Source organism: Patagioenas fasciata, chromosome 2 (genome assembly GCF_037038585.1).
Source record: "Patagioenas fasciata isolate bPatFas1 chromosome 2, bPatFas1.hap1, whole genome shotgun sequence".
Lineage (NCBI taxonomy): Eukaryota > Metazoa > Chordata > Aves > Columbiformes > Columbidae > Patagioenas > Patagioenas fasciata.
Genome location: NC_092521.1, coordinates 145421956 through 145446302, shown reverse-complemented (window position 1 = coordinate 145446302; position 24347 = coordinate 145421956). Strand labels below are relative to the sequence as shown.

The following is a 24347-nucleotide window of genomic DNA, read 5'->3' as shown; positions in this document are numbered from 1 at the left end:
TCTTTCTAGCTCATACTGTGCAGAAAATGTCAAAACATGGTATATTTTCATTTTAATGATACCACAGGTTTGTTTTAATTCAAAAGTAGATGTCAACTGTAGTTCATTACTAACAAATCAGGGCTGATAGCTGGTTTCTGTGACAGTTAAAATACAAAATCACTCAGAAATCCACTAGCAAGTGTCTCATCTATTTACATGCTAATTTACATAATTTAAAATTTATATATATATATAAAATATTAATGAATGGGATTAGCATACTGAAAAATGCAAAAAATCTCTTTTTGTATGTATGTTGTAAGGAATATATCCTGTTCTAACAAATGGGTCCAATTTATTACAATATAAATATTTATGTTTTTTCAATTTTTAAAATTTTCTTGTGTGTAGCTATTCAGTAGACATTGTTTAAGAAACATATTGCTTTAATTAATGTTTCCACAGGAACTGTTCAGCTATGAAGGAGTTGATATACTTATCCCATTCCTTCAAATGGATCCAAAGAAGTTATATAGTGGATTAGGCCACAATCATCTTCTCTTCAGTGCACTTGACTGCTTGTGGTTAGTAAAGAAATATTTTAGTGACAGTAACCCTTTAAAAATGGCAGGTCTTGTATTTTGGGTCTACAATACCATGGCCTTTCTCTGCACATATAAGTGTTTCTTCTATTTAAAATGCGTAAAAATCCTTCGTACAATTTGACTAATTAAGAAAGACACAAAATAAACTGAATATTCTGCATGTATTCTCTTCTAAATAGGGGTTCAGTATGACAACCTAACTCCCTACACAACAGTCTAACTCCCCACACAGAGTGATCTCCTGACATGCAGAGTTACCTAAGACTTTCTAAGAGAAGCATATGGTTAGAGTCTGTAAATAACTTCAGAGAACTAAACAGAAGGCAAGGATAGACCAATATTAGCTAAAAACCATGTAAACATAAGAAAGGGCATATGTAAACTGGCTATATTGGGCTAGAAATTTTTAAAAGATTGCTATCAGCAAATGCCAATGCATAGGAGGATAACCAAAAGGTAATTTGTTTTAAGGTAGAGGTTGATAAATGCATTGAAAGCCAAATGATAAGTTTGTGTGGGAGAAAAGACTCTGATGCAGGATATCCCTTCAGTTTCTGTGCTAAAGGCCATAAGTGAGGAAATAGGAGAAGGAAGCAATAGCACTATGAATGCTGGTTTTGATCATTTTAAGTTGGAAGCAGCAAACACTTTGCCAGAAGAAACAGTCTTGCGTGTCTCACCCCCTTGATTCTGCTTGCAGAAATATTCATGCAGCCTTGCAATAAGCTAGATCAGGTACATAGTCTTTCTAAATTTTAGCCTCTTTTACCGAGTTAGTTTTAGTTCTAATCCAATTCACTGTGGACCTGACAAAGTTCTTGAGCTGCTACAAGGAAGGTGTGCCACCTGCAAGAGAAGAAAGAGCAGTCAAGTAGGGTATATTCAGTTATACAGTGTAAATAAAAAGGGATGTGAAACATGATTCTTCTAATCCTTGAAGGTATGAAGCATACTGCATACCAAATATATTGATGCAATTCCATAAAATAAATGAGATCTTTGTACAATGTTCTAAAGCATAAAAATGTTTCTACACAGTGAAATTATTTTTGTTTAAGGTCCTGTGTCATTGGATGTTACATTGCAGAGGATTATTTTCTTGAAAAACAAGGCATTTTCCTCCTTCTGGATTTGTTGGCAGTAGGTATTCTTATTATTGTTGTTATAGAATGAAAGAGTAGTAAAACAACATGGAAAAGTGCATATTTTCTCTAATAGTGTCTCCTAAGACTATAATAATACTTACAAAAAGAGCAGTATATGTAACTCACTGCAAGAGGAAGGTAATCAGATGCGGCGATACCAGGTTACCTGCTCAGAAATGATTGGACAGTTCTTCCATGGGTTTTTTTGGGTTTTTTTGGTGGTGTGTTTTTTTTTTGTTTTTTTTGGTTTTTTTTTTTTAATAAGTATTTTACAGGGGGTTTTAAATTTACCAAAAATAAACACTTTTTTTAAAAGAAAACTCAAACTAGAGAAGCACCTCAGTTCTTCGTCTTGAGAGAGCAGAGTTAGTAGATACTTCAAGGCTTTAAGAGTTTTGATGTTTAATGCTACTTTGTACACATATTTTGCATGTATAACTGCTTCTATGGGTCTTGGACATAGAGCTGGCACAGAAATTTCACCACTCTCAACATAAGCATGCACCTCCCTTGTTGCATTCCCTCCTCATTCTCACCGGTCATACCGCCAGACTCCGATGCGCTTGCAGTGCGAGGCTGCAGACCCGTCCCTACCCTCAGCTGCTGCTAAAAGATCTGGCTGCAAAACGGAAGAGGTGCAGTGTGGTATTGCTCAGCCACTGCCTTCGGAGTCTGTTTTTTACAGAAGTGAATCTTGGTAGTAGTACATTTACCAGCATATATGCCTGGATGCATGTATACAAAACCTGTTATGTAAATCTACACACAGGTATGTGCAACTTACATGATCCTACCCTCTGTTCCATTCATACTCCTTGATTTATAGAACTTTGCAGAAACTTGAAAGATCTGCACGTTTATACACCAGTGTTGTGCAAATAGTTATGATGAAAATCTTGCACTTACTTGATTACATATTAGATAATTAGTCTTTTTTTTTTTTTCAAGGTAGACATCTCTGTGTTTTCAACAGTTTAAAACATTTTTTTTTTCCTTTCACCAAGTTAAAGCAAAAGAACCTGCACAATATAATTCTTGGAATCTTGGTTGAATTTTGTGACAACCCTAAAACCACTTCACACATCAGTACCTGGCGAGGGGAGAAAGATCAAACTGCAGCTCACCTTCTAATAGAGTTATGGAGGCAGGAGGAGTTGGAGCTAGGAGTCAAACGGGATCGATTTGGAAGGATTGTTGGTAAGTTTTGTGATGCATATAGAATTGTGAACAGTTCCATTGAATAAAGTAAAACAAATACAGTATTTGCTTTTGCAGTCTGAATCCTGATGAAAGTAAATTACAATATTTATAGCTTTATGCTGTAGTTCTTGCCAAACCCCAAATACCTTACAACTATTTCGTTAGAGTGTGGCCACTAGATGTCATTTTCTACATCAGCTGGGAGTGAACCAGCTGTTCTGTAACAAACAGAGCCATAACGAGCGTCCTGAACAGCTTTTCTAATGCTGAACAGTTAAACCATTTAGTTTCTTCCGCAAACGGTACTGTGTTTTCTTATATGTTGTAAAAAAAAGTAAGGAGAGTGCTATGGTCTTGTAAATCTTTAGTCATGCTAATTAGTATTTCCTAGTCCAAATTATGTTCAAATGTTTGGCCTAACTATCAAAATGGTTTACATAGTATCCACAAAGATGGAACTGCCTCCTTTTGGAGGAGTCATCACAGAAAATAATATGTCTGAAGCTTCGTTTCATGCCAAAGATCCTCATACTTCATTATATAGATAGCATTTCCTCTAAGTTTAATGGCTTTGGGAACATACTACCCCTTCATTCTTCACTCTTGTTTTGTATTTTGAAATTATTAGACATGAAGCGACCTATTGCTAGCAGCTTCCAGAAACAGCAAGAGGTTATCCCCTTGCATGCCAACTGTCCCAGCTTTGCCATTGTGGAAATTTCAGAAAACATACGGGCAAAACTTTATTCATTATTGTGCAAACTAGGTAAGACGAGTTAATTGCCTTGTCAGTGTCATATTTGCTGTTAAACTGAAGTTGTTCACTGGTAATTAATAAAGTCACTATAAAAAAAAAAAAATCAAAGGAAACATCCTCAGTACTTTACTGCCCCTACGATGAGGAAGAGTTTTTCTAGAATTTAACCAAAGTTCGGTGGAAATTTTCTGTAATTAGTTTTCCCACATGGAGTATCTCTTCCACATATTTTAACACTTTTATATTTAACTGTATTTCCCTGGAATAAGAAATACTACTTTCTGCAGATGTTACAGATCTCATTTTGTATCATAACCTCTAACTATTCTCATTGTTTTTTTCTTGATTCTTTCTAATTGGTTCATGTTATTCTCCATCTGTGGTGTCCCAAAACAAAACACAATACTCTAGCAGAAGCCCCACTGCCAAATAGACATTCCTCTACTCATCTTGGAAATAACCATTCTGACATTAATATAACAATCGTTATGTTCACAGTGGCATGATATTGTTTACTCTTTTGACTTAGGATCCTGTACAATTATCTACCATCCTGGATTTGTACAGATGACTAGTCCTACATTTAGAATTTTTTATTTGTCCTTCCTGAATTAATTTCTGTGGGCTTAGATATTTTTTCAGATCAGCAAGATTATTTTGCATTCTAATATTTTCCTTCAAAATGCTACAGTCCCTCCTAATTCTATGTTGTTTGCACACTGAAGTCAATATTTGTTATACCCTTGTCTAAAAACCTAAACTGAAGTCAAGATACATGATAAACTCTTCCACATCTGTAAGATTTCTTACCTAGTTGTAAGCAAAATCTAGGTCAAATGACATGGTTTGTTTTTCTAATTCATGTTGCATATTAATGTTTTCACTGTTAACATTTAGCTGCATAAACATTATTTGTTTAATTATTTGTTTCAGTCTTTTTCTCGGGAACTGAGCTGAACCAATATTTTCTGGCTTGTCCTGTTCCCCTTTTAAAAATAGGCATTACGTTTGTTTTTCCAAGACCATCCTCCACAGGTTCAGAGATGGTCAGTAATTGTTCTGAGACTGCTTCAACCAGTTCCCTGGGTAACCTAGAGACCCAACTGGTTTGAAAACATCCTTAGTTTCTCTAATAAACTGTAGCCAGTTCCACCTCTATTGTAACAAAGGTTCTTACTAATTTTTATTAGTTTTAATTTATTAAAGCAAAAAGGCATGGGACTTTGTTACAGCTTTCTCCTGTATTCACATACCTAATGTTAGTTATATACAACGTAGCATCTCCTGTTAGGTACTGAAAGTACATGAAAGTGGATAGTAAAAAATGTGAAATATTTTTATAGTCTTTTTTCAGCATTTTCCTCTTACTGTAGTCATGCTCCATGACAGCCTGTAACACAGTGATGTAGAAAACTGGTGTTAATTGGTCTTTATTTATGGTATGTCTTAACTTCAAAACATGATACGATTATACTCTAATAGATAAATGCTACATTCCCAGTTATCACACAGATGGCATGATGAAGTCTAGAATGAGATTTGATAGACTGTATAGTTGTTGTGTTGTTTTGTTTGGTTTTAAATCAAGTATAAATAACATTTAGTGGGGGGAAAAAAAAGGCATAGAATCAGCAAACATATTTCTCTACCTTATTGTTTTACACATATTGTAAACATATTTTTTAAAAGACAGAATCATTATGCTCAAGGCTCAGATCTCTAAGATGGCAGAGACCCTTATTACACGTCTTTGAAACAAAATACAGGAGACCCTGTAAAGGATCCTCCTGTTGGCTACTTCACAGCTAAAGCAAACTCTATTTGTGCTGAATTGCTTCTTTAGAAACTGTAAGCTGTGGACTCAACTCTTTGTCTGCTTTAAGGGAAGATCAAGCTCTTAGCACAAAAGCATAGCAAATATAGTACTATCCTGTCTTTCCAAGTGATTGGGAATTTGCTGGAGATATAAGTAAATAGTATAGAGTGAATTTATTACTTGAAAAATAGGTTTTTCATCACCAAAAGCTTGCTGAGCATTAAAACAGTGACTGACTGGTGCGTGTGTGATGAAGATTTTGCATGTGATTATGTGATAAATAAGATGTTGTCTTATTTAGAATGTTGTATTCTAAGATAAATTCATCATGCTGCTAATGCTGACATTATTAATATTCCTTTAGGTTTTGAAAATTTACCTGGCTTATCTGCTAAGGATTTTGTCACACTTCCCATCATACGGCATTATATTGACTTTAAAGTGAGTATTGTGGAAGAAAATATTACTGCTGTATTTGCACAACTATATCTCAGGATGCAACAAAAAAATAAAAAAGCTGCCACCTATGTCACAAGTCACCTATTGTTTCATGGAGTATAAGTTGGTATTTTCCATTCAAATACACAGTCTCACTTCCATGATTCCAGAACTCCCCAGACTCTTCCTTTGTACTGCTACAAATGTTTGTGACTACATAGAAAATAAAGACTAGAAATCAATACTAGTTAAAAGTATATCAGGAAAAAAAAAAAAAAAAACACACACCAAAAAAAACCCCCAGTTTTAACTGTCAGCTCAAGAGACCGGGATGTGCCAGGATAGGAGTAAGAAACTGGGGAAGGGCTGGAGGGTAGGACTGCCTCTTTGTGCAGTTAAGTCAAGTTGTGTGAGAGGGGGAAGTGGGGTAGTTTGCTATTAAAAATGACATTAAACACATATTCTGATAAAACTTTTTCTGTCTTTTCCCATCTTTGTCCCCACATGCAGTATCTATCCATACTGTCAAAAGTTAAAAAGTATTGCACCCACAGGAAACAAGAACAGGATAACGAGCTTTGTGGGAGCCACTCTGCTCAAAAGATGCTTCAGTTTCTGCCAATTTTCTGCTTAGGAACAAATTCTGCAAGAACTTGAAGTGTTCAGGAATTAGCAAGACTGGATCTTTAGTTGATAATTTCAGCTTCCGTTTATGTCTCATGCTGCAGTTTGCCCTTGTAATGTGCACAATTTGAGATTTTACAGAAAGCGACAGTAGGATGCAACACTTTACTCTTGAAATTTGGCATCTAGTAGTGATCTGTATTTCTTCTGAGTTTCTGTAGTTATCAGTGTTCCTGTTACTGCTCTGTGGAGTCAAGCTTGGGCTTGGGAAGGCTTAAGGAGGATTATCATGAATGAACTTGGAATAACATTACTGAAGTCTAACCTTGCATAACAATTCTGAGAAATGAAACAACAGTAAGGAGAGAGATAGTTGTTCTATTATATTTTGAATAACTGGAACTGAAAAAGAGATAAATATCAAATAGTGTGTTTTATGTTTCACACACAGGTTGGAGAAGTTTGGAGTGAAATGTATGCAGAAATAAAAGAAGAATTCAAGCCTGTTTCATCAGATGAGGAAGCCTTGAAAATTATTTCAGAAGTGCCAGAAGACACTGGAAGAATAGTTGCTGCTTTGCAGACTGAAGTGCTTGAAAGTCAACATCACCAAGAAATCCAAGAGGAGGAAAAAACGTATAAAAAGGTAAAACAAGGAGTATTTAAACAAGTATTATAAAGCATGTGTAAAGATTTTTTTTGTCAACTTCCATGAAGATTTTCTTAATCTATAATGTTGAGAATTCTGTATGTTTACAGTGCTTGAAGGTATTTTAATGTCTCATCAGAAAAATTTTAACTTTAAATTAAATTAGGTTAACTTCAGTTCTCCCAACTTACATAATTTTGCCAATATTTAGAGAGCAACATGAAAGAATGAAGCAGTATCATCAGTGATGTATCAGAAATGGTGTAACAAGAAACAATCATTATGATACTATAAAAGTTGTACCTGTGTTCATTTGTAGCAGATAATTTAAAGTTCTTATTACAGCTGAATCTGCTTCTTAAAATGAAACATAAGGCTCTGTTATAAGCTCCCTTCGCTGATTATTCACGAAGCTTCAGTACTTCAAAGTGTAGTGTTTTGTGCCTCTCAGCATGCTGAGAGTGAGCAGGTACAGACATTTTCCAGCTTTGGTTATAAAACAAGCATTTGGCATTTTTGCTCATCTACTGTCTCATCCTCTCCTCCTTTCTGGGAAGTAAGATCAGTTGATCCAGTTGTATAAAATCTCACACTAGTGTTTCTGAGGGGTTGTCATGCATTATGACGCCTGCACTTTTGCCACCAGAACTGATTCCATCTCTGTTATTCAGCATTTGAGAGTTGGAATATACAGAAAGTATTCCTGAAAGAGTTGGGGCTGTTCCAACATCTATGTTGGAAGAGGGGAAAATTTGTTTGCAACAGAGAAGGTAAGCATTTTTTTAAGGCAGTATATGAGTGAAGTCTTTAAAGGACAAGGACATTACTACAACATTATCATCCAATCTCAAATGAGAGGGATGAGCTAAGGTAGCCAAAGGGGCACAGGTGAACTTACTATCCAAACAGCACAAGCCAAAAGTTCAGGGAAGCTCATGAGAACAGGATTGTGTTGCATCACGTAACTCTCATTTATATTACAGATCCAAGCTATCCATAAGCAGAGAGAAATGGTAGCTAAATCTTGGGAAAATTTCTTGACTCGGACATCAGACTATGAGGCATTGAAGGTAAGAAATCTGAGTGATGGAGCAAAATGTACCTTCACAGTGTAGTTATAATAATTTGGAAGTTCCAAACAGATTTCTTCATGAATTATGAGGATATTCGAGTAGAATTTATAGTAAATCTTATATTCACACAGACACAGAATAATGAACCGTAAGACGTATTGGCAAAGCTACACAATTTTTGATTTTTCTGTGATTGCAATTGGGCGTGTGTGTGTATATGTATATATTTGTCCTGAAATTGCTGAAACTAAAAGTCTGATTATTCTTTATTACTTGTAATACTTCATTCTCTATTTTTAATAAGGCAAACATTTTTCAAGATGGGACATATTTTATGATAGAAGGAATTTCTTTTAGCAATATTTGTGCTTTCCCAAAATATCATAAGAAATACTAGATTCCTAGTTTAAATGATCAGATGAAGTTGGAGAATGAATGAAAACAAATGCTTTGGCAGCTGAATTTTTCTTCATTTCTCAAAGGACATTCAAAAGAGAACCATTTTCTTCATGTGCAAGCACCTCACTGGCCTATGGTAAAGATCTATGCTAGAATTAGAAATTAAAAAGGGACAGGAAAAAGATCTGGAGAACTACAAGCTGGTTTGTTTTAATTGAGACCCTGGAAAGCTGTTTTAGGCACGTGAGGGACAAGAAGGTGATTGGAAATGGCTGCCATGGATTTACCACAGACAGATCATGCATTGCCAACATGGCTGCCTTTTGTGATTAAAGTTATTAGCTCTGGAGAAGGAGGAAGATGGATGTCGTTTCCTTGTCTTTAGCAAGGTTTTCAGTACAGTCTTGTGTAGCATTCTTGTAGCAAAATTGGAGAGACATGGTCTGGACTACATGGAGGTGTTGTTCACTACAGCTGGACTACAAGTTGGATGAAAAACTGGCTGAACTGACGGGCTCAAAGGACAGCAGTCAGTGATTAAAGTTTAACTAGCAGTCAGTTTTGAATTCTATTTCTCAGAGTTAATTATAGGGTTGATACTGTTTAACATTTTCATTAATTACTTGGGTATTGGATCAGTATGCAACCTCATCATATTCATGCATGACACTGAGCTGGAGGAAGCAATCCATGTGTTGGAAGGTAGAGTCGCTATTCAGAAGGTCCTTGACAAACTGGAGCAATGGGCTGACCAAAACCTCGTGCAGTTCAGGAAAAGAAAACGTGCAGTCATGCATCAGGGCTGGATCGAAGTTGTCATACCTGGGGTCTGATTCACTGGCTAAGTAGGTGTGTGCTGTGGATGAGGTGACAAGCTGAACATGAGGCAATAGTGTGCTCTTGTGGTGATGAAAGATAACAGCATATATAGCTACATTAGAAAGCATATAGCCCACAGGTCATAGTAAATGCTCATTCCCTTTTTGTCCTTGTGAAGCCTGGTCCATTTATTCTGTTTTCAGGTCCCCAGTACAAGAGACAGTCACAACCAGAGGAAGGGTACTTACAATTAAAGGCCAATAGAATTATCACCTCATTTATTGTGCCATTTCATTTGTGTGTTTTCTAAGAAGTGCAAATGATACAATTCATTCTGATGAGAACAATTTTGCATTTTTTCTAACTATCTTTAGAAAGCAAAAAAGCTTCAGGAAAAATCAATAGAGACTTCCAGATCTAAACTGAAGATTGAAAATGGAACAGTCCATTCTACTGATATCAAAGGCCTTACTACAACAGTAAGTAATCCCAAAAGACACGGTTTTATTTTCATTAATGTGTAAGTGGTTTGGGGTTTATTCTGGCTGTACGTGTGCTGCTGCTTACTCTTCCTTTGATTACATTAACAAGCTCCAACTATATAAGAAAGAATCTGTATCTCCTGCAAAGCACCACTTCCCTTTCTGACATATCCTCAGACAACACGTAGCTGGTCAGAATGAGATTCAGGTCTGCAAATTACTCATAAGAATTGTGAGCAAGATGGTCCCTGTGCTATTTGACTTGTACCTCTTGTGGGACAGCCTTTCATGAAAACCTTGCTGAGGTCAAGAGCTTCTTCATTTACGTTGGGTACATATGTGTAAGGAGAAACAAGGAAGAAAAAAACTTGAGGTGCTATTTTCAAACTTGTACAAAGATGAGAGATTCTATTATCATGGGCTCTCTGGCATGAATGAGTACTGACAACTAAGGTGGCTGCATCCTGAAAAAGAAAAGAGGCAGTTCATGTTTGGTGTGATGAAGAAAGGAGGAGCTTAACAGAAAGCAAGGGGATGGTTCCAGGGTGCTAGACTAGGTTTTTTATCATATCATCTTTGACCTAAACTTCTGAAATATATGGAGAATATATGTAGAATATATATCTCTGAATGCAAGATGAAGTGGGCTGAAAATATGATTCAGTTACATGCAGTCATAAATCAGTGAGACTGTTAATCAGCAATATTTTGCAGAAAGTATCTGAAAAATTTAGATATAAACATGAGTATTCTGGAAATTGTTAATAGAGAGATGCATTATTAGATTTTATTTTAAAGACTTGGACCTCAAGCCAAGATTATTCAGTTCTCTGGAGGGGGAGGATTTAACAAGAAAATATCTTCGTGGTTCTATAATCCATATTTAAACAACTGTAGACAAAAATGATGAAAAGGTTATTCCAATTTGCAGAATAAGTGTATTAAGAAAACGAACACATCAGCAACATTAGATAAAATTCCTTGGGTACATCGCTTAGAAGAATTACAAATTATAAATATGGCTGGCAGTTTTTTCACGGAACAATCTTCTTTCCTCCTTTCTGCCAAACACCCTTGGTAGGGATAGATGAAAATTAAGCTAAAATGGTTGTTGCAAACCAGTTAAGGTCAAGTAAACAAACATGCGAGCCACGTGCACCCAAATAGTTGCATTGTTTGTTTTAGCAGGTCATGGTTAGAAGACAGAGGTGTCACTCAGGGACTTTTATTCAAAGACCTGAATCTATTCAGTATAAATAGTATTAATGAAATGGGGAAGTGTAGGTCTCTCTCAGACTTGGAGTTTTCCTGGAGCAGTAGTTATAGACAAGTGCATTCTGAGAGAAATGGGGTCTGTTATCTTTTTTTTCTTTGAAGTATTAATGTATAGTGAAATGCTAAGGACAAAAACTGTGGCTGATATATACAGATTCAAATAACATTGCACAACAAACTTCCATTGTAATAAAGGTTTTATTTTCTTTTCCTCTATTCATAAGATCAGACATGCAGGCAGAAAAGCAGAATACATAAAGGTACCTGCTGAACACTCTGTTTTTTCCTTTGTATTGATGGGAACAATTTGTGAATTTAGTATAAAGGATAGTTTGAGTGGATCTTGGAAACCTCAACATGCACCTCCACCAGCTGAATAATATTTTTGAAAGACAGTTCATGATTTAACTCTCATTTTATTTTAAATGCTAACATGAATCCCAATGCATTTATTTTGTTTTTCAGGTTGGATCTGGTCGCTTAGTAACTGTTGAAAGTACACCTCCTCAATTAATCGGAGGGCCACTGGCTGTTAGAGACCTTTCTCTTAAAAAGCCCGCTGTTTGTGAAAGAGCCTTAAAAAGCATCAAAAAACATCAAAAGACTTAAAACGTTGAACTCAGTCAAGAAAGGTTCGGTACAGGTAGAATAGTGTTCTGAGCAGTGCTTTTAATATTTTAGTTAACTGTATGTGTATTTTAGATAAAAGATAAAATCTGCTTTGATGAATTGCATAGAACATCTGGAGAATACAATTATATTTTGTCTTAACTAATAGAAACATGGGAATGATTTATTAATGAAATACCCTGTACAGTGTGGTACAAAGGTATGTTGAGTCTAATAATTTTGTATGCTAGTGTCAGGCTACCCTGATCCACTATCACTAAGTCCACTATTTAGATTTCCAGCTCTTGTTGACACATTCCACACTTCACAGTTTAAGTGTCTTTGAGCAGCATGATGAACCTTCACATAAACACATCCAGTTCTTCATTTTCCTGGATATCATACCCATGTGCTTTGTCCAAGTCCATTTTTTTTCCCTTGAATTGCTGCCTTTAGCATCAGGACTTCTGTTCTCTCACTTTTCATCTAAAGACTCACTAAGAAGCTTCTCTGTGCCAACAGTTTCCCTGAGCCTGTTGGAGAGACATGCTGAAATGTCTGGCTCCTTGTCGGTTTCTCACAGTTCTTACCAGATCATACTATTCTAATTATTTCTTGGGTTATTGCTCATATTGTCTCCAACAAGAATTCATCCTCATTCACCTTAGCACCTCTAGAATACCAAGATAAACTTGTGAGCAGCAGATCTTTTTGTAGGTGACTCAGTTTCTAAGCTATTGTCTCCTTTCCAAACTTGGGAAAGCCAGAGTTTGCTATATTACAATAGAGCAAGATTCTCCCTGAGGCCGTTTCTTCAATTTAAAACCAGTTGCAGTCCAGTGCTATAGCATAAATTGCTGTGACATTGCAAGGGGTTCTGTGACATACAAGCACGTTGTCTGTCATTTTTGCCTGTAAGAAATGTTTCGAGAAAAGCACAAGCTTTCACTTTCTTAAACTCCAACTTGAAAAATAGAAATAAATTTGAACTAAACAGGTAGAATTTAGTTTCCAGCACTGTTTTCTACTTCCAGAAAGGGGGACGTGCTGGGGTAAGGGGCATGTATAAGCATCTTAAAAATATGCTTGTCCCTGTAACAAGACATCACAGTGCTGGCATTAAAAATTAAAGCAGATATTTTTGTTTAAAAATTGTCTACTTAAATTCCATAAAAAGGAGAATCTGAAGGAAATTATAAAATATGAAATTGTATTTAAATTTTAGAGAAATTTCCGCATGTTTAGTTTCCAAAGATCAGAAGCATTTTCTTATGGGCAGTTCTGTTAAGCATTATATTGTAGAGTAAGATAGTCATCTAGTGCTTAAAGCTAGAGAAATTAAATTGAGCTATGCTAATTTAATTGAATTTTTATGCTGGGTGCTTGCTCACTGGTAATTTTTAGGTATAATCTCATTTAATTATGACTTTTTTTTTCCAAAAATTATCTGCACAAAGTTGAAGCATGTTTTCTTAAGCAAGCCTGTATGCGTATTTCTTGCCTGCCAGCAAGCAAGTTCAGCGAAGGTATAGAGAGATGATCTAACTAAAGTCCTCTATGTCAAGTAAAGTCTTGCTTAGCTGTTTATATTTCTCTGACAACTCTTCAGCAGCCATGCTGCTTTATTACTGTTTTAGATAATGTCAAAATATATCCACACACTGACGCCACAAAAAGTATGCTCCATTGTCTTTTCACAGTTAAAACCAAACAATAAATATGTGACCAGGAGAACAAAGACTATGACATTTAGAGGTTTTTTACATATGTGAACGTGTGGGTGACTCGTTACTACTGGCAGCAAGGCAAAGGTCCATTTAAAAAAAAAAAACAAACGCATGCATAAATCCTTCAAATTTCTGAACAAAAGCTATAGCAGTGTAGTGTAGCCAAGGTAAGGATATAAAAGATCTCTTAACTGACAATCAGTTTATATTTATGTTTATGTAAAAACTTTAAATCAGACACAAATGAGCGCCACAGAATTCCTCCCTCAACTGCATTGTGCTTCTGCTGCAGACACACAGCCATTGCAGGCAAGTAGCTGCAAATACTCTTATCAATGGTAATAAAGACTGGAGAAAGAAGGGGATAGAATTTCCTGAAATGCTTACACTTGCACTTCATGAGTGAATACTAACACAAGGCATCAGAGCAGCATAGACAGCATTTGATTTTGCCAGCCAGCCAGGGACGATGGTCTGGCTGCCAGGGCAGGGGAGGACCCAAGAAAACCGGGCTTGCTGTTTGTGCTGTAACCCAGGGATGGAGAGAGTGCTGAGAACTACGGGGGGAAAGATCATCCCATTCGCTGTTAATCCCTCTAGCAGAGACCCCAGGAGTAGCCAGCTGCCCTTCCATGGCTCTGTCTTAGACAAAACAGGTACGTCCACCTGGAATTTGTTTTGCTGCTACTGCTTATGGTGCTGTGTTCCTCTTGTTCACAATCACCCCACACTTTGACAGATACTGCAGGGTGACCATACAAATAGATTGTTCAAGCATTCCAGAGCCAGTTATGGGAGATGCTAAGCACCTTTGTCTCCTATAGAAAACTAATGAAAACGAAGACTTACAGTCTGAGGAAGGACGGAGCTTTTAAAACCGCATAGGATACCTTGCTCTGACACTCCATGAAAAGACCACTTATATAGAAACATTACCTTTGAAATGTTATTATAGTTTTACATTTCTGTAGGTGATTAAAATTATTTGTAGGTGTGAATTTATTTACAGGATTTTATTTATCATAATTTATTTATCTGGTTTATGACAGTTAAAGCACTTTGTTGCAAATGCAATACAGTACACACCTATATAAACTGGATATTGCGGGAACAGATTAGACAATAACTCTCAAATAGCTGCTCATCATGATGTATCAATTCCTGAAACCTCTGGGTTTGGGTCAGTCATGACTCCCTCTATTTGCTCAAAAGAAAAGGTGTATTTAAAATATTTATTGTATCATGAACTTACAGGGATATTCATGGCTAAGAGAAATTTCTCACTACTTTTGTACCTGCTCCAGAACACTGTAGGAGACATGTTTTACAAGATGCGGTTCAATATTGTGTTTACCTAAATGAACGTTTACACATCTATGAGAACTGTTGGATATTTTATGAGCTATGTATGAGCTAGGCATTATGTGGGATGGATTTCTTGTTACTTATGAAGGTTTATATGCTGTTGCTGTAGAATGCTGTTTCCTACAATAATTAAATCCAGTTGGGATCTCATCACAGGCTGGAACACAGCAGGGACTGAACAAGCTGCCTTGCCCAAGAAGTAAAGCAGAGAACAATCAGCATCCCTGATTGTTCCTATTTGTTCTCAGGCTTTCTGTGCTCAGGAGAAATGGGTTAACTAGATGGTTCATCTCCCTGAACCAGCTCACCCATGCTCGATGGTTTCTTATGTGGGAGCACTGGTCAAGCCAGTCTCTCACTCTTTTAACCCACTTGATGCAAGGTCTCTTCTCAACTGTGAAGTTGCCTGCTAGGACAGGGATGGATTGTATCATCTTATTTACCTGTATGAATGTGTAAATAAAGAGCAGTCTTGTGTAAAGTACTGTTCTTAATGCAATGTAATGATGGTTTTGCAAATAACATGCTAATAGAAGAGAAAATTACTACTATTCAGACCTTGCTGCATAGAAAAATACTTTAATTAATCCATAGCCTAGACTACACAGTGATAAAATACAAAGTTTAGACTGCACAGGACATTACAATGAGCGTAATACTTTCCTTTAGCTTGATGTCACACTTTTTTGCAATTCTTAAAAGTAAAGTTGATTGTATGTGCAAGACAGTGTATAAAATATGTTTGTTGACATTTTCTCCATTGCTTAATGTATAAAAATATATTGGGTTTCCATCAAAATTAACTTTTTAAAAAGAGAATCATTGGAAAAGATGAGCCTCTACAAAAATAGACACTGGTTCAGACTTACAAGCTTACCTGAGAGAACAAAGGTGTTGACTCAAAACATAAAAGCATTCACACATGCAGTGGGGAAAAATGCAACCTCGGTAGATTGCAAGGCAGGAAAGCAAAAGTGACAATGTGGGAGCTCACACACTTATCAGGTTAGCAGTGATTAAGTACTTTATATAGAGGAAAAAAAAAGGTTGAACCATGCCAATGGATTTGTCTAAGCATCTACAGTACATGCTGTACTTTTTTGTGCCACTTCACTTTGATGTTGTCTTGCTGAGGTATCTTCATTTTCTCCCCTTTTGGCCTAAAATGGGTTGGTGAAAGCAGACCCTGCAAGATTAGGAAAGAAAGGTAGTTATTTTCCAAGCAATATGGTCAGGTATGCTAGGATTAAATCATCTCCATGTTCAGCCTGGAAATTTAAAACATCTGATTGCATAGATCAGGAAAAGGACTATTGCCAAGGAGGAAGGAAGCTCATGGATCTAGGACAGGTGAATAAAACGTAAAGCAAATCACCTGTATGATCTCAGTTCAGACTCATGCCAGACCATGATGACCAGAATTTGTCACCATTTGGTGATTCACATCGACCATGAGATCCCATTAGGTGTCAATGGTTTTAATGGGAAGAACAGGGTTCAAGCAGTCAGGGATTTGACCTTCCCCTCTCACAGAGGGTTGATTGAGACTGAATTTCAAATGCCAGAAAACTTTTAGTGTTATAATGTCACTTACATGCACACAGTGATAAACAGAAAAAGCAGCATCCATTTCCACACACTCCCACATGCATACCCAACACTTTTTACACTTCGTTAAATATGGAAGTGTCGTACCCTAGCTACTTTTGACTCATGTATTGTGAAAGTAGCTGCCATTGAAAGATGCAAATACTTTTGACAAGTAGAGACAGAAAACTGGAAATGACTATATTGAGTTGTCTATACAATCAAGGACAAGGATGAAACAGTGGTTCAGTTTGATGTTGGTACATAACAGGCTAACACCATATGCTGTAGTTACCTTCTAAAGTTCTATGTGAGTATGTGGAAGAATATTTGGGAGACATTAATTGTCTTCTGCCCATCCCATGGGATCTTGAGAGCACACAGTCCACATACATATCCCAGAAGTTCTGGGCTAAATCATTGAAGAGTTCGTTGTGCTTGGGCTTAGGGGATTCCTTTAGAAACATCATGAAGTCCCAGAGAGCAATGACTGTATCTGCTACCTTGAGTTTCTTCATTTCCACCAGCCCATGGGATGACACCTCCCAGCAATGATGGTCAATCTGACCCAGGCTTGGAGGAGTTTCTTTTTGATAGTCTAGATTGGCATAAACCAAATTCAGTATCAATATACAGCTCAGCTGTAGATACCACCTTCTTTTCCATACAAATTCCATACTCCCAAGAAGATACCTGAAAGAAAGCATATAAAAATCACAGTGACTATGCCATTATGTAGTTCATTCTCACATAACTTTCAAGGATACCTCAAGAGATTATTTATGCTTTGTGATTCTGCATAATACTTAATTATTACAGAACAATAATTCTTATCAAACCATGGAATAAATACCAGTCAATAAACCCTCACACTGGAGCTAGGTTTGCACCTAGCAATTGTTAATGCTGTTTAGAATATGAAAACCTGATGTAGAAAGTTTGAAGTGACTGTAGCCAATGTCAGAACTGATCCTTGAGCTCAAGACTTCTTCCCTTAAACTCCTGTGCTTAGATCATGAGTAAAATCAGATTAATAGCAGATGATGAAAGCATCCTAGTGGTATTCTATTTTAAATTATTGCAAACAAGTAATAGAGTTATAAACAGCCAGCCTTTTATGGAATGGTCTAACTCAGAAAGGCGGTAATGAAGGAACAGTAAACCAGACCATTACACTGTATTGGGTGAGCTTAGGTAGGGCTATGAACTTACTCAGTAGCTGTTGCAAGACCAGAAGAAGGTGTATTCATTTCTGGCTTGTGTTAGAAAATCAAGCAAACTTTTGGCACAAGTATTTCTAGCCTATATGCAAAACACAGAAACTATTTGGAGAATTAGAGATGGAAAGGGGAATAACACAGGAGGCATAATCAGAACTTCAAATGCTACAGAATATGTAATCAGTATTATAGTTGGATTCCCTCTTGGAAAGCTGCAGTTCTCCTGTGATGCATATTCCATATGCTCGAAGCAGGTTTAGACAAAACATCACTAAATAAGAAAGACAAGTCAAGTCTCTCAGATAGTGCCCCTTATTTTGGTGTCTTAAATCAATTCTGTGTCAAAAGTTGGTGCCATGCTCATTCCGTCAGTTTCCGATCCCCATGCCAACTCAGAATGTAAAATACAATTACAAAGTGATGTGAGGCTCTGGGCAAATTCAAGGCAATGTTTTGGGCAACTATGCAAATTTTACTGATAACTTGGCCAGAAATGCAAGTGTGCTCTCTCACTCAGAATATCTTTGAGCACTGGCAATACAAAAAGTTAGTCTCTGATGTCATCAAAGTGTTAACACTCTGACATTCTCTCTGTAGCTCCTAGAGATGCAATTAAAGAAAGGACAATCCACAGATAATACAAAATATATGTGAACTGCCCATAAGAAGGCAGAGCTGAGACGACACCATGGAGTTCACGATCACACCAAGCTGGTGTGACTTTCGCTGTAGCCTCAGGGTTCTGGGATGATTTTTAGTTTGAATGTGCCATCAGACTGCTGCAGCCATCTGAGATCCCTAAACTCATGTATTCCTTTACCTCACCTTCAGGTCTCAAAGGAATGAGCCAGGCAGATACTCCAGCCTAACTCCTTTCTAAAACTTCACTTGCTACATTTCAGCAGGCAGGATTCCCTGCCTCAGCATCCCAAGAGCTTATGAATATGCACTGAAGTTCCTCTTCCTTGGTTTGTTAGAAAATAGGCTCCAGCAAACAAGCAGGGACCGAAATGCTTCACCTCTCACTTCCACTTCATTAGGCACCAGCATTCAGAGGAAGGACACATGAGCAATTCAGCTACAAATTAGAAAATCGGCAGCCAGGAAGACACCAAAATTTTGAGTTGTTTTGATTTCATGTTTTAATCCAGCTAAAAACTGAAATGCTAAGGGTCCATTTGAACACTGCAAACAGGAGCAGAGACCACAAGTAGCCTCACAGAGACTTGAAACTAATAACTCTGACTATTCAGTACATGACAGATGAGTTTCACAAAGACGATAACTGAAGAGCCAGAGCAGAAGTTATACTTACAGTGTTTCTGTGATGAGATGAAAAACAGTAGCCTTGAAACAAACAACAGTAGTCAGCCACTTGAAGAAAAAGAAATCCCTGAGAGGGCTGCAAGTGCCCGGCAGCTGCTGGATGCTCCGAGGATGCTGGGATTACACCGCACAGGGACGGCTCTGCCACCGGCAAAGCGGCAGCGGCAGCAGCAGCAGCATGAAATCGGGTCAGTGGGGACAGCGGGAGGTGCGCTGGCAGCCCAACCACCTGCTGGTGCCGAGTGCCAGCCCAGCCTGGGCTGGGGTCTCACCTACAGGGGCTGTCTTTGTATAGGGGTGGGGTGTTTGGGGTGGGGAGAGGCAGAGGGCTGGCAGAGGGAGGAAAATACAATGGATAGCAAATCTTTCTCCAAATCAGCAACATGAATGCCCTCCCCATTTTATAAACCCAGGTTTCCATCTGCAATATTGTCTGCCCACGAAAACACACACTCATCAAAGACAACATTTCAAAATAAGGGAAAGTGGATGCACAGCCCAGAATTTATAGGCACAATGTGCATCCACTATTCCAGTTCCCTTTTGGTTGAAACTCCCTGACTTGAGATTGATTTTACACTATTTTTCTAAATGTCCCACAACTTAGTTGCCAAAGAGGATTTTGATGCCATTTCATTTGTCCTCGACCACATCCCCTCCAGAAGCTGGCACTGGTGCCAGCCGCTGCGCCCTGGTGTTCTCGTCCCACATCTCCCAGCCAGCAGCAGCACAGCTGTGCCAGCGCCTACAGACTCTTCTGTTGTTTTGCTTGTGGCCAGTTATTAATATTTTCTGTGATAAGGAACTAGGCTCATGCACATGTTTAGAAGAGCTCTATTTCCTTTGAGGGAAGGAAGCTTATGAAAGAAGAAGCTTTCTTAGTTTTCTAAGTATTTCTTCAATACATATTCTTATCTTACACCAGTTACGATGTCTCATCAGATTCCGAAGTGTAAGACCAAAAATAGATATTTTTTCCAGCTGCTGTTCATTTTCCATGGGTCTTTATGTTGCAGATTAGCCTAGCCAGGCTTCTATATCCTGCTAGTAAAATAAGGTTGAAAATACCGCTTGAATTAAGGGGTGTCAGGGAGCCCAGAGCATTAAAATCTGTAAAAGGCCTTGACTTCCCATAATGGAAGATCCTCTGTTAGTCCACAGTGTTTCTAAGGGCAGATTCCTGTCCATAAATTTGAAATTCTGTTTCTCCCTGAGTCCTAGCACCCCTTCCTGGATGGCTTGGACAACTCTATATGCAGCACACTGGATTTCTGGAGCCTGTTCTATGTACTTATTGTGCCTAATTCAGGACAGGTTGCCCAAAACTGAATTCCACAAGGATGAGGATTATCACAGCTATTTTGTCTTGCATAATTAAAGCTTAGATTTCTTTACACAGACTTCTCTTACAAATTTCTCAACGTGTATACTAAAGCACCTCTTAGATCATCAAGGAAAATGGATTGGATCATATTCTGAAATGCAAATGGTTTTTTAGAGAACCCTTCAAGCATACATGCTTTTTAAACTCTCCAAGGAGATGGCTGCTTTCAAGGAAGACCATCAGTTTTTCACTTTCAAAGGCACTGGAGTTTATTCAAAGTTTGTCAAACTAAACCCATCGGCAGCCAACATCATTAAACTCAAAGCATTTTTGCAAATACACTAATATTCTGTGTTTCTTTCTACCCTGTTGTGGTTCAGTGTCAGATTATAACTCTGAATGTAGCTGTCCCTCTTTATGTCACAAATTCCTACAGCTGGGGATATGCAATAAAATTGGTTATGAAAAATGGCAGTGCTCTCCATCACGCCTCAGAAATGTTCCAGGATTCCTGTGCCCACTTCTGCACTAAAGGACTGGATCTTGAAACACTAAAGTCCCCCACTTCACTGGTGTCTCAGTGCAGCTCATCACTGTGCAGAGGAAGAGTTCATCACCTGAGAACTACTGCATAAGGGACGTTTCAGCCCTTTTCCTATTGCATATGATGGAAGAAAATCATTTTACTCCCTCCTCAGCTACTGAGGGCTGGAAATGGCTCTTGCCAAGAGAAGGCGGCTGGGAGTTCTTGTGACCCAATGCTACATACTCTGGAGTGGGTTTCTTCAGCTACTACACTTCATCTGTCTAGACACCCACTTACAAAGAATAACTTGCAGACCTGGGACTTTTACCAGTGTGACTGCCTCGTCTATTCCAAGAACAAAGTCTGTCCTGCATGGTGTGAGGATCTATGAATGTAAAGTGTTTTGAAGACCTATGGCATAAGGAGTGTTAAATGGGGCTACTCTACAGAACCAAATTTGAAAGACAGAGGAAAACACTTGCATGGACAGCTCCAGTAGAAGACAAGTTTCTTTTCCATACACAGTCATTCTAGCCCAAAGTGGGGGCAAATACTTCATCTGCAAGTAGCATTCAGGCAGCTTAAAAACAAGTGCTCTGAATGTCATTGGTCTGGTGGCTGCCTCACAGAAATTACCTCTTTGTACAGCCTGTTCGAAGGGTCACAGCAAATGTCAGGTGTCTGAGACACTGGCAGGACTTGGGCTCCGTCACAGCTTCACTCTTTAAACACATGAATTTCAGAGGGCTGCTGTTCAAACTACAGTGAAAAAGCTGCATCAGGCACATAGCAGAAAATCACTTCAATTCTGCAACATGGGGTCCTTGTAGAAATCAAATCCCTCTGAACCTACACACAAACTCAACAGCTCTCCTCAAGGCTGCATGTGTAGTTTGACGTCAGTGACTCTCCCGCATGAGATGTTGCCTGAAGGAACCTGGTCTGTGCTACACAGGAGAGGGTGGAGGTAACTGAAGTGCGGCTGCAGCTTTTTTGAATTCAAGTGTCACCCAGCAGCTCAGGACTGTAATTTAAACTTTATTTTTGGTGCAGTACATTATCACATGTGGAAAATACTGTGCCCAGAATCATGACGTCTGAAGCACTTAAGTATGTAAAAAACTGTTAAGGGTTCCAGTTCCAGGGAATCTCCTCTCTCTAAAGGAAGGCATGGCTGATAAGAACATACATAGGACAAATATGTATTAAAACTGGGTCTATCTGGGTTTCACAACATGCTTTGGTGGAACACAACATGACAGGAACAGCCTGTCCTTTCAAGTGGAAATGTAATAATTCCTGTCATTAAAACAATAGACACATTACTGAAAGGCAAATAAAAACCTGCTCTGAAATGACAGTATTCAGAGTAACCAGCTATATTCTGGAAGCCTTTCCAGCTCAGCAATGTAAACACTGTTTTAAAAAAAAAAAAAAACAGAAAGAAACAAAAAAAAGCCATGTTTGAACCTACACAGCTATATAGAAGAAAACATCTGCAAGACTGGAATACAGTTAGCTATCTCTGAACTCTTTGTATCATTGAAAGAAGCTAAAGCTGTATTACATGTAATTACTGCCTGAAATTCTAAAGCAGCATTCATAACCCAGGATATGAAAGCGTTAGGAAGGCTGTACAGGGAACCTACCTTCAAGAAAGCTCCTTCACATCATTAATCAAAATAGCTTTCAGAAAGTTTTCAAGTTAAGAAAAGCTCTTCCTCTTTTTGTTTGCTTTATACACTATTAAATTTATCAGTGTAATCAATCTCACAATGCAAGAGCTAAAATTTCAAAGGCATTTTAAGGTAGGTAGAGAATTGGGCAGCTGCACAGCTGTTTGGACCCCACATCAATTCCTTCTTGTCATCTGATTCCTGCTTCAAACACCAAGATGTGGTGGCACCAGACACTGGTGCAAACATGGTGATTTCCTTCTGTTCCAGCAGCCACTAAAAGCAGCCCTGAATCCCCTTTATTCTTCATGCAGATTTATTTTTGTCATGCTCCTCTTGCTTTTCCTAATCTAGTTAATAAGGTCACCATTTTTAATCTTAAAATGAGGTATTCCCAGAACACAGCTATAGAAATCACAATGCTAAGCAACAGATTTTTCTAAGGAAAATCCTTTCATATAAAAATTTCTCCTTTTAAAGTGCCACCTCATCAACAGTGTTTTCTTAATCTATTTCTGTGAAAATTCTTTGATATTATCTAAAAATTCACCTCCTCAAGTGAAAATGGTTCTGAATGCTGACTTTCGTGTTTCATTTTCCTATATTGTATTATGCATCTTTGTCTGTCAGGCACTGAGGGATCATCACCCGTGGGAGAATAAGACCTGGAATAAGGATTAACCCACAAATTTAAACTGACAGAGATCAAAATTATTGGCAGCTAACAATCCTGCAGGATGTTACATGAAGTTTCTGGGATGGAAGCGCCATGAAGAAAGACACTGATCATGTTTATGAGGTAAGTATTGTTATTGCAATTTCTATTTCAGAACAGGTAAGGTCAAGGAAAGTCAATCTGTGACATCTTCACAAAATGTTAATGTACCTAAAAGCTACACAAGAGCTTGGGTTGTAGGTGAAAACCGTTAAAATCAGAGAACCTCTCCATGTACTTGGGAAAGCGGATTTGTTTTCAGCTGGTGACTAAATATAAATGGGATTTGGAGAAAAAATTGGGTGGTGTTCTCCATTCTGCAGAGGTTCAGGAAGAATTCCAAAGATGTAGCATACACCACATGTAAACCCACAGACTCCAGCACAGCCATTCCACATAATAAGTTTTATGAGATGGGATCAAAGACAAAAGTGGCAATTTCTGTGATTTGGAGGTTTTTCATCGATAACTAAACTTGGGAAAAATAATATGTCTCCCTCAAAATTTTTCCAACATTGTTAGTTTTTTTATAGCATGAGTTTTGAACTGTTGCACTTGAGTTTATTAGCTTATTCTTTCTATCATTGCAGTTGAGGTACCTCCATCTAGTGGCTCATTATTGTACTGAAGAGGATATCCTTGGCATTGGTTAAATCTCCTTTTTTGTTGTTGTTGGTGGTGGTGGTGGGTTTTTTTGTTGTTGTTATAGTTAAACTGTAAAGGTAATACATCAATTTTTTTAGAAAATTTGGACCTTGGATATGTTGGTGTAGTTATTTCTTTCAACTACCTTTGTGCCAGCTTCCCACCATTGCAATGAACCGCTGGGTGCATGTTCCAAAAGGCAAAGCAAGAAAATTGACTTGCATTTTCTAATTATTTCAACTCTACTTTAAAATAAAGTTATGTTCCTAAAATATTTCAGTTTAATTTTTAAATATTTCCACCAAAGTTAGTTCTTCTCTAGACTGAGAAAAACAGCACATAAAGTACCAATTTCAAAAAAAC

At 37.8% G+C, this 24347-nt stretch overlaps 2 protein-coding genes across 3 annotated transcripts in view; one reads left to right on the top strand and one right to left on the bottom strand.

The window, feature by feature from the left end:
* The window catches only part of CFAP69 (cilia and flagella associated protein 69), a 31905-nt gene extending 17303 nt beyond the window's left edge, over positions 1-14602 (top strand). For both annotated transcript variants that reach the window (XM_071805148.1, XM_071805149.1), the window contains 9 exons: positions 448-566; positions 1646-1727; positions 2737-2929; positions 3561-3698; positions 5870-5946; positions 7019-7213; positions 8200-8286; positions 9882-9986; positions 11730-14602. In XM_071805148.1, the coding sequence (XP_071661249.1) occupies positions 448-566; positions 1646-1727; positions 2737-2929; positions 3561-3698; positions 5870-5946; positions 7019-7213; positions 8200-8286; positions 9882-9986; positions 11730-11873 (1140 nt within the window). In that variant the 3' untranslated portion in view covers positions 11874-14602. The remainder of the gene's footprint in view (positions 1-447; positions 567-1645; positions 1728-2736; positions 2930-3560; positions 3699-5869; positions 5947-7018; positions 7214-8199; positions 8287-9881; positions 9987-11729) is intronic.
* Positions 14603-15566: 964 nt separating this feature from the next.
* On the bottom strand, positions 15567-17229 carry FAM237B (family with sequence similarity 237 member B). Its single transcript, XM_065829888.2, has 2 exons — positions 16848-17229; positions 15567-16151 (listed from the first exon to the last, which is right to left on the bottom strand). The coding sequence occupies exons 1-2, from the start codon at positions 17227-17229 to the stop codon at positions 16126-16128; spliced, it is 408 nt and encodes a 135-aa protein (XP_065685960.1). The 3' UTR covers positions 15567-16125.
* Positions 17230-24347: the final 7118 nt, after the last annotated feature.